This window comes from Equus asinus, chromosome 22, assembly GCF_041296235.1.
Source record: "Equus asinus isolate D_3611 breed Donkey chromosome 22, EquAss-T2T_v2, whole genome shotgun sequence".
Taxonomy (NCBI): Eukaryota; Metazoa; Chordata; class Mammalia; order Perissodactyla; family Equidae; genus Equus; species Equus asinus.
In genome coordinates, this window is record NC_091811.1 from 18,310,914 (window position 1) to 18,320,441 (window position 9,528).

Genomic DNA, 9,528 nt, shown 5'->3' on the forward strand with positions numbered 1-9,528 from the left:
TGTGTAAGGACGGCTTAGCCTAAGGAAGTGGTTTCCAAGTGGGAGGTGAGAGAGACAATCCATTGGAGTAGGGGAAATGTTTTTCTATTTTGTGTTTAAAATAAGAAATCAAGCTAATATTCAGCATAATAGTACATGTATAAAATACAAATACGCATTTATTGGAAATTAAGTAGAAGATGTTTTATGGAGAAAAGATGCACAATTTAAAAAGTTTTGGAAACCCCTGGTCTGAAGCACACCCCCGTCAGCCCGCTTCATCTTTCCCAAGTTGAGAACTTGTAGATTCTGGTATAGAGGTACCACTTTTGGTCCCATGTCTTGTTCTACTTCTGGCTTGTCATCCTCTCACCTCTTATCCAACCCAGAGGATGCCAAAAAATGCTTAGCACATGCACTAAAAAAGTGTCTCTAGAATAAACACAGCAGGCCAACATGTATAGCTTTTATTCACCTACCCAAATTCTTTTACATGTGAGTTATCTGCATTCCACCTTGCCCCCTTTCCCATTCACAAGGCCAGGATGAATTGAATCCTCTTGGCACAGAGGAAGGGGTACCCCTTCAACTAGGGCCACAGCCCAGATGATGTTGGGGAGCCCATGGGAAAAGCAGAAAGAGAACAAAGAAAGTTTATCACACCATAGTGCCCCCACGGGGGAGTGAATTAGGAGGGCTGGGGGAGTGCCCCCATGCCCCAGTCCTTAAATACAAAGCAAGGGGAGTTCAGAGGACCATCCCTCAGAAATACAGCACCAACCTCAGCATGGAGGCAAAAGGACAGTGGGCAAGACCACTTCCCTCTGAAGGGGGCGGGCTGAATGAGAGCACATACCATTATGGCTGCGGCACCCCTCCCTACCAGGGTGTGGATGCAGCCTCAGCACCAGGAGTGGGGAGGGGGAGGAGAAGGGGTGACTGCACCATCCACTTCCCCCTGAGCCCCCTGGCCCCAGCACAGGCATTCCTCTCCCCACTAGCCCAGGTCAGGGGATGTGGAAGAAACTCTGTTGGAATCCAAGGCCCTTATCTATTTCTTCTTCCGTTCTTGGGAGCAGCGTGGGCAAAACCTAGAAAGGAACATGACAGAGAAGGGGAGGGAGAAAGTGGGTGAAAGGGAGAATGCCCTCTACCACTCAGCTGCGGGGCAGTCCAACTCCTACAACTCTCTCACTCACCACTTCCCCCGAGGCTTGGTTGTCAGCCCCACACAGGCAAAGTGGAACCACTCGATGGAACACTAGAAAAGAAGATAGAAGGAGTAGTAGTCAGGGGTCAGGATGGAGCAGAGGAAAGAAAAGAAGCCCCCAACAGATTCCTTAGGAGTCCTTAGGGACTACTCCTAAGGAATCTATCCCTTTGAAGAATTCTTGGAGGTCCCAAGGCCAACCAACTCTAATCACCTTCCTCATGTCCTGAAGTCCCACTATTCAATCATTTTTTTCCCCTTTTGTACCCACTCCCTTCACGTCCCCCAGAAGACCCCATCATGAGGCAAAATGGCTCTCACATCAGGGTTGTCACAGCCAATCATCTCTCCATAGGAGACCTGGTGACAAAGGCAATAGGTGGGTTCGTTGGGATCCACAGGCATATCCAACACATCAGAGGGGTGGACACTGCCAAAGGTCACTGAGGGCATCCCATACTCAGGACTTCTGCGTGCCAAAAGGAAGAGAAAGTGTCACTGCAGGAAGGAAGGCTACAACTTGAGACTCTCCAAGGTGGTGGAAGGGGATCCTGGTGGGGCAAGTGATCTGCGGCTTCTACCTCCAGCAGACACCAACATGATAAGGAGAAGAGTTATTGGCACAGAAGATAAAGTGGCAAGCGACAGTGTGGGGTGGGAGTGAGGCGGCAGAAGAGGAGAGTAGGTCATTTGGCAAAGTGCTCCCTGATACACTCACGTGCGCACGAGTTTTAACTTTTTCTGGGCAGCCTTGGGGGCTTCTTCATCTGAGTTTTTCCCTTTGGAACGAGCACGGGCAGCTTTCTTCTCCTTTTGAGTCCGGCCTTCTAGGAAAGAGGGGGAAAGCCAGAAGGCAGGGAAACAGAAAGATGGGTTAAGTCCTCCTTCCTCCCCCTCTTTCCAACCTGGTGCCCCTCCCTCATAGCTAAAGAGCCGGCTTCTCCCTCTGAATCCTCACCCCACCTCTCACAGCCCCGCCCCCCTCCTCACTCTTTTTGCCTTTGCTGGAAGAGCTGTCATAGTCACTGGACTCAATCTGTTTCTCCTTCAAGTCAGCCTCAAAACGGGCCAGGTCTGTGTCCAGTCGCCGAATGTGTTTGTCCACCTGGGTGGGAAGGAAGGAGAAGGAAGAGGTACATGGCTGGTTTCAGTGAAAGAAAAGAGGCTAAGGCAGATTCTGTGGATCTCCCAGACCCAAAACAGATCCCAACACAGCTGAAGGAGGGGTCTAGACCCCAAGGAATAGATGGGAGGTAGGTGGGGAGCCATGAACAGGGCCATACCATCTCATAGGTCTGCATGGCAAGCTGCACCTTGTCGTCACCAAATTCCTTGCACTTGCCATAGGCTTCCTGGATCTGTTTGAGAAGGGCCAATTTTTCCTCGGAGCTCAGGTTGCGGGCGCTACTCATATACTCAGTGGCCAACTTGTCAATTTCAGCCTTCAGGTCTACAACAGAGACAGAGGCCTGGTCACAATGGCCCCTGAGTGGCTAGTTGAAATACACTTCTTCCTCTTGTTCCTTGGGCCTTTTCCATTGACCATCATAACCTTCGAACTAAAATGTACTGAGCGTTCATAGGTACTGTGCCATGTACTCAAGTAATGCAATGTATTGACAATATTTGTTTTAAAGGTGGCTTCAGGTGCTGAAAACATTGCTATCATAGTTGGAACTTAAATTATTGAAACATAATGAAGGATTCTTTGTACACTGCACTAATATGAAGTATATTTTTGTTGATGTCTGGTGCTTCTTTGTAGGGCTTGCTGCTCCTTGAACCATGAATTTTGTCTCAAAAGCTGCCTGGTTTCTCATCTTAAAAACATCCCACTGGGGCTGGCCCGGTATCGCAGCGGTTAAGTTCACACGTTCTGCTTCTCAGCGGCCCAGGGTTTGCCGGTTCGGATCCCGGGTGCGGACATGGCACTGCTTGGCACACCATGCTGTGGTAGGCGTCCATGTATAAAGCAGAGGAAGATGGGCACGATGTTAGCTCAGGGCCAGGCTTCCTCAGCAAAAGAGAGGACTGGCAGTAGTTAGCTCAGGGCTAATCTTCCTCAAAAAAAAAAAAATCCCACAATAGCTCTGAGTGCTGTAAACCAGGCTGGGTCATCTGCTGCGGCCGGTTTCCAAGCCTGTACATCTGTATCTCATCATTTAAAGTTAAGTCCAAGTTTACTCATGTAACAGTTTTTCTACTTACTGCCCACCCTATTTCGCTCATCATCTGCAACTTGTTTATATTTCCCATCACTTTTTTTCTGTTTGTTCATCTTAGCTATCACTCTAAACAATTTAATATTGGAAGGCTGGTGGTGTCCCAAGACAGTGAGACTGGAGATGTCTACTGCCTGCTATTTGGTAGGACTCATAGGTAATGTCGATGGAAAGAGACAAAAGTATGCCTGTAACATAGTGCAGCAACAGAGAACAGGAAGGATCTGCACACGCTATGTTCATGCTCCACTTCATTCGAGGCCCCTGGAGGACGCTGAGAAAGCATGTAGTTCAGTAACTTCCGACTGGTCTTCCCATGCACGAACTCGGGAGCTGGAACTGTGTTACAAAGAAAGCAAGCTGGCTCTCGGCATCACCAGGCAGTTCTCAGGAGATGACAAGTTCTCCAGGATTTTAGATGATGTTCACTTTTCACAAATAAACTTACCCAGAGTCACTTAAATGACAGCTTTAGGTATTCTAACACCAGCTTGTTACATCCTTGAACACGGCTATGTAAGGATGGAAGCTTTCTTAGTCAGACCTATATATCCTTCAGCAGGCATGGGGGACAGTTCCAGGAGACATCTTTGACCCTGAAGAGACCAACCTGACCACTGCAGTGTAGCCTCAGGCTCCAAGTGAATGCCTCAATGCAGCCAAACTTGCTCAATGTCCAAGGAAGGCCACAGACGGTATCTAGTGCTTCTGTAAGGCTGAAGAATACAGTGTAGAGATCCTGACGTTAATTGCTGCTTTGGGGTTTTTTTTCATTCTTTTTAAGAACTTCTCCTACATGAAAGCTCCTGTCTACCAACATGAGTTGCAGTCTAAAGCCACAGTGAATTTTGTGATAGTTAACGTTAACAATCCAGTGAAGTAGAAACATTCTAGTCTTCCTGTAAATATACTGAACATGCAGAACAGAAATGATTCTAGAGTGGACTCTGGTTTTTTGTATTCTTCTTGAGGGAGACACAGAGAACAGAGCATCTCTGAATTCTTGAGGCATTGTTGCAATACTCCATTTGTTATGGAAAAGCTGATACAGAAATGTGGATCATCATTACTCTCCTTTTAAGAATTGCAAGAGAGTTAAAAAGAGAGAGAGAAGCCACAGTTCTCCAGATCAGACCAGATGATATGGTAACACCAAACAGAAAAAGAAATGATCATCATACACATGGGATCCTCACTCTCTACATACCCTCTGTTCTTTGGTCCAGGTCCCTCATAAGCTGAAAGTTCCTCTGCAGTTCAAAGGGGAGGTTTTCAATACCTAGGGAGAAGAGGAGAAACTGAGGATCACTGGACTGCACAGGCCTTATAGCTGCTTTCAAAGTACAGGTCCAAAACAGGACTTGGTTTTCCGTCCTTTGAACCGCTGGATTTATCTGTGACAGTGTTCATCATTCCTTTCTCAGAACAGCCTGTGTCTGCCCCTCTCCACAGCTAACCTCTCCACCTCTTCACAGCTTTCCCACTCTTTCTCCCTTCAGTGACCTTACTCTACAAATCAGCCCTTCCCCCTTTTTTTTTTCTTGAGGAAGAGTGGCTCCGAGCTAACATTTGCACCCATTTTCCTCAATGTTATATGTAGGATGCCTGCCACAGCATGGCTTGATGAGCGGGGCATAGGTCTGTGCCTGGGATCCAAACCAACAAACCCTGGGCCACCTAAGTGGGACACCCCGAACTTAAATGTTGCGCCACTGGGCCACCCCCTTCTTTCCTTTATTTTCAATCTCTGCCTCCAAACTCCTTGCCCACAACTTAGAAATACCCTTCTGTATCCTCCACCAGTCATCATACACATACTTCCAATATGCTCTCCATATAGTAGCCAGAATGTTCTTTTTAAAAAAGCAAATCTGATCAAGTCACTCTCCTGCATGTAACCTCCAATAACTTCCTATTGCACTATTCCTATTCCTGTTCTGCACTTTCTGGCCCTTGCTTACCTCACAGGAGCCTTAACTCATGTCAGCCGCCCCTTTGTGCTCTCTTCGCTCCGATCATACTGCCCTTTCCAGAGTGCCTCGAACCTGCCAGGGCTCTTCCTGCCACTCGGCTTTCCACATGCTGCCCCCTCTGCCTGGACTGCACTGCCCAGGCTTCTTCACCCCACCTCCACCAAACCTTCTGGCACATTCCTCTTCATTCTTCCAAGTTCAGCTCAACCCTGACTTCCCCAGACTTCAGCAAGTGCCCTGGATTATGCTGTCAAGTTATTCTAGCTCTACCCTTTTTGGCATTTATCCAATTCTAATTAAATAACTAACTGTGTAGTTAGTTATTTGGTATCTGCCTCCCTGGCCCTCCAAAGGGCTGGACATGCCTGTCTTCTTCTCTCCTATTTCCCTAATGTTTAGAACTATGACTTGTATACAGAGGGTCCTCAATAAATACCTGAATAAGTGCATGAATTACTTAAGTCTCTCTCACAAAAGAAAAATCTCTTCCCACGACTCCACTTCAAACTTTTAAAATGCCTCCACTACTTTAACCTATAACCTCAGGTCTGCCACCACCAGTTTACTGAGATTAAGTCACCAACAACTTACCAGCTCAAATGATCTGTTATCAGTCCTATCCTAAATATTACGTCGCAACAGTTGCTACCATCTTCTCTCCCTCGAGTAACTTTCTTCTTCTTAGGATTCCAAATCTCATCATATACTTTCTGGTAATTCCAACACTGACGTTTCCTTAGCCTATTCCTTAAACTTTGGTGTTTTTCTTAAGATTACACTTTAATCCTCTCACTTTCTCATTCCACTTGCTTTCCCTGAATGATCTCAATCTCATTCACATTCATGGATACAATTATCATTCCTATGCGTAAGTCCAAACTGAATTAAATATATTGCTGTTAACTCCTGAATTTCCTGTCTTGTTGATATATTGTCTACCTCACTTCCCAAGCAGGAAATCGAGAGGCCACCTTAGATTCTTCCTTCTCTCTCCATTGTTCATTCAGTCAGTCCTGTCATATGTCACTCCCTGAGATCAAGTCCTCATCTCTGACCTGGACTGTTACCACTAATTGATCTCCCTATTACCAATGTTATCATGCTCCAGTGTATCACACATTAGTTATCTTCCTTTATAAAAACCACTCTATTTTAAAAAGCTGTTGGTTCCTCACTATTTAAAGTGCAAGCTTCAGGGCCGGCCCTGTGGCCGAATGATTAAGTTTGCGCGCTCTGCTGCAGCGGCCCAGGGTTTCGCCGGTTCGGATCCTGGGCATGAACATGGCGCTGCCCATCAGGCCATGCTGAGGCAGTGTCCCGCACGCCACAACTAGAAGGACCCACAACTAAAAATATACAACTATGTACTGGGGGGCTTTGGGGAGAAAAAGGAAAAATAAAATCTTTAAAGTGCAAGCTTCTTAGCTTAACAGACCTTGCACAATCTAGCCCTAGACTCTTTCGCCGGTCTCACTTTCCAGTCTTCTGACTTTTGAGTCTTATATACCTAGCACTCTGACCTCACTTCTCCCTGACCTTGCCACAAACCCATCATACCTTTGCTGATGCTTCCCTCAACCTGCGATTCCCTTTCCCTCCCCACACTGACAAACAAACACTCAAGCTTCAAGACTATATTCAAACATCACATCCTCTGAAAATCTTTACCTACATCCCCAGTAATTAGTTCCTCTTTCTCCAGTGTCACCAACTGTCCTTTTAATGTATTTCTATTATTTCACTTGTCACAATGTTTTATAATTACTTATTAGCAGAATCTGTTTCCTACTAGACTATGAGCTCTTGAGGGCAGAGGCTGTGTCTTACTCATTTTCGTATATCCTCAGTACCTGCCATTATGTCTGACCCATAGCAGGACCTCAATGAATAAATGAACGAATGAATGACTTTCAATACTGTAAGACAAATGTAAGCATAGAGGATGACAGGTTTGTGAAGGGGTGGGTTACACGAATGGCAAACGTAACACCAGATTTCCATTTCGTGGGAATTGGATTTTTACTCCAAGTAGAGAAACGTTCCAGTTCATCACATGACAGTGGTCACTCACAACCCCCCATCCCCATGAAAAGCCGCTTCTGAGAAACAACTGAGCGGAGGAGCCGCGAGCAGGTCGTTGTCGCTGCTCCAAATGGTAGTGGGTGATATACCAAAACGACAGATTCGGAACCATTTTGAAAAAAACAACAAAAAACATCCTGAGGCTGGAGACCCTAAAGATGGGGACAGCAAATATCTTCCCAGCTACGCCCGTTACCCGTTCAAGAGACGTGTCTCAGCCCCACCGCGCAGCCCCTCCCTCGTCTACACCCCAAAGCGAGGCCTCAACCCTGCTGCCCCGCCCCCTCCTTCTTAATAGCCTCCCACCCTTTCTCTCACAGAACCCCTTCACAATTGTGACCCTCTTACCACCGGGACTTCGGGGCCATAGATCTTCTCAGCCCCGATGCCCCCCACCACTCTATGACCCCTGACCCCCTCCTCCAGCCTGCTCTTACTGTCCAGATAATGTTCCAAATACATCCCCGCAGCCATCTTGAAGCAAAACAAAGCAACTTCCGATCCGCCCCGGAAGTGACCTAAACGCGACGGGCGCTGAAGCTATTATTCTTGGGGTAGAGCCTTTCCGCCCTTACAAGGAGGACTTCCGCCCTCACTAAGTTCTCCGCCAGGACACATCCGCCCGACGTTGAAACTTGCCCTTTTGCGTAGGGAGCCACGACGGCTGGTAACCAAGCGCCCTGAGGCGGCTTTAGCCCGCTTCCGCCCTCACTGCGACCCCAGGACGCGACCGCGGCGGGCATGACGTCGCTGGAGGTCGCCATTTTGCATTCTCTATCAAACTTTTTTTCCCTCCAAAACGGGAATTTGCGGTAATGAGAGAAACAACACTTGTCACTTTAGGATTGTATTACAGAAATATCCTTTTTCAGCAACTGAAGAATCTTATTCCCCTTTTGCAAAATATGCATCTGGTGCCCACCGCAGGTCCCACGAATCAAGACTCTCCAAGGTAGCTAGTTTCTTAAGGAAGTTGGGAGGTGTCGCTGGTGTTGCGAGATTTAGACCCTCCGCTTTTCTGTTCGGTCGCACGAACACCAACTCCCCAGGGTTATTTTTTAACTTGGAAAAAAATTCACTATTTATAAACTCTACTTATAAATATAAAGAGTCACACAATGAAGCTATAATTCTCCACACCTTTTGTCAGGGTTCCTGTCCTTGAACACTGGAACACATTCTCACATATAAAATGACAGAGTACTTGTGGTCTTGCCCTCCTGTTTTGTCTCCTTTTATTCGAGTTTATATATGACGTTAACTAGCCCCGTGATCCTGAGAGGATTGGGGCTTGGCGCTCTGTCACAACCGGGCCAGTTAGGTGCCAGCCACCACCCGACAGTAAAAGAAAACCACGTTTTTCATCGAGATGGACGGCAATCGAGTGCATGAAGGGCTGCCTCCACACTAGGGAAACGGAGCTCAAAGCCCATAAGCCAACAGCGGTGTTAGTAAGACAGTGTTTGGGAGGTCACTGTCACCTCTAATGCACACATTCTTGGTAATTACGAGTGTCACATGGCAGGTTTTATGGAAGTTTTCAGCCACGTACTTTAGACCAAATACATGAGGAAGGATAAGGCGAAACCCCACGTTTACTACTGAGCAGGGGTGGTAAGATACAGCAACAGAATCTAGACGACTTCACTCTAAATTATAAGTGTCACACCCCTGGGTAAGTAATTTAATGTCTGTGCCTATTTCCTTCTCTATAAAATGAGAATAACAGTACCTACCTCATAGGATTGTTGCTATGAGTGCGAATGTATCCTTAGAAAGAGCAGACTCTGGATCTCACGCCTGTGATGAAGGTAGGGCCGTCAGGGCCTTTTCAAGAGTTGGTGAGAGCAGGGGCAAAACCAGTAAATATTTGGGAAGCTAACAGACACTAGCACATTTGGTCATACGTGCTACATTCATTAGAAACACACTACAGACTGAGACTATTTTGGATGCCCACACAGGAGACAGAGTCCTAAATTAAGTGGGCATTCCTTTGCTATCCACCCTCCACTAGGTAATGAGCATGGGTGCCCAGCAGTCCCATGGAGGAGAGCCGCAG

General features: G+C 46.9%; 1 protein-coding gene across 8 annotated transcripts; it reads right to left on the reverse strand.

Annotated features, from left to right (window-relative positions):
* Nucleotides 1-431: 431 nt before the first annotated feature.
* On the reverse strand, nt 432-7,990 carry ING4 (inhibitor of growth family member 4). 8 transcript variants are annotated; one of them, XM_014866570.3, is made up of 9 exons: nt 7,904-7,975; nt 4,619-4,690; nt 4,022-4,127; nt 2,473-2,639; nt 2,180-2,294; nt 1,908-2,016; nt 1,511-1,658; nt 1,179-1,240; nt 432-1,070 (listed from the first exon to the last, which is right to left on the reverse strand). In XM_014866570.3, exons 4-9 carry the CDS (start codon nt 2,599-2,601, stop codon nt 1,031-1,033), a joined length of 603 nt encoding a protein of 200 aa, XP_014722056.1. In that variant the 5' UTR covers nt 2,602-2,639; nt 4,022-4,127; nt 4,619-4,690; nt 7,904-7,975; the 3' UTR covers nt 432-1,030. The 8 variants fall into 8 exon arrangements, with proteins under 8 accessions (XP_014722056.1, XP_014722054.1, XP_044612180.1 ...); XM_014866568.3 differs by lacking the exon at nt 4,022-4,127 and having other exon boundaries at nt 1,908-2,013; nt 2,189-2,294; nt 7,904-7,990; XM_044756245.2 differs by lacking the exon at nt 4,022-4,127 and having other exon boundaries at nt 2,189-2,294; nt 7,904-7,990.
* Nucleotides 7,991-9,528: the final 1,538 nt, after the last annotated feature.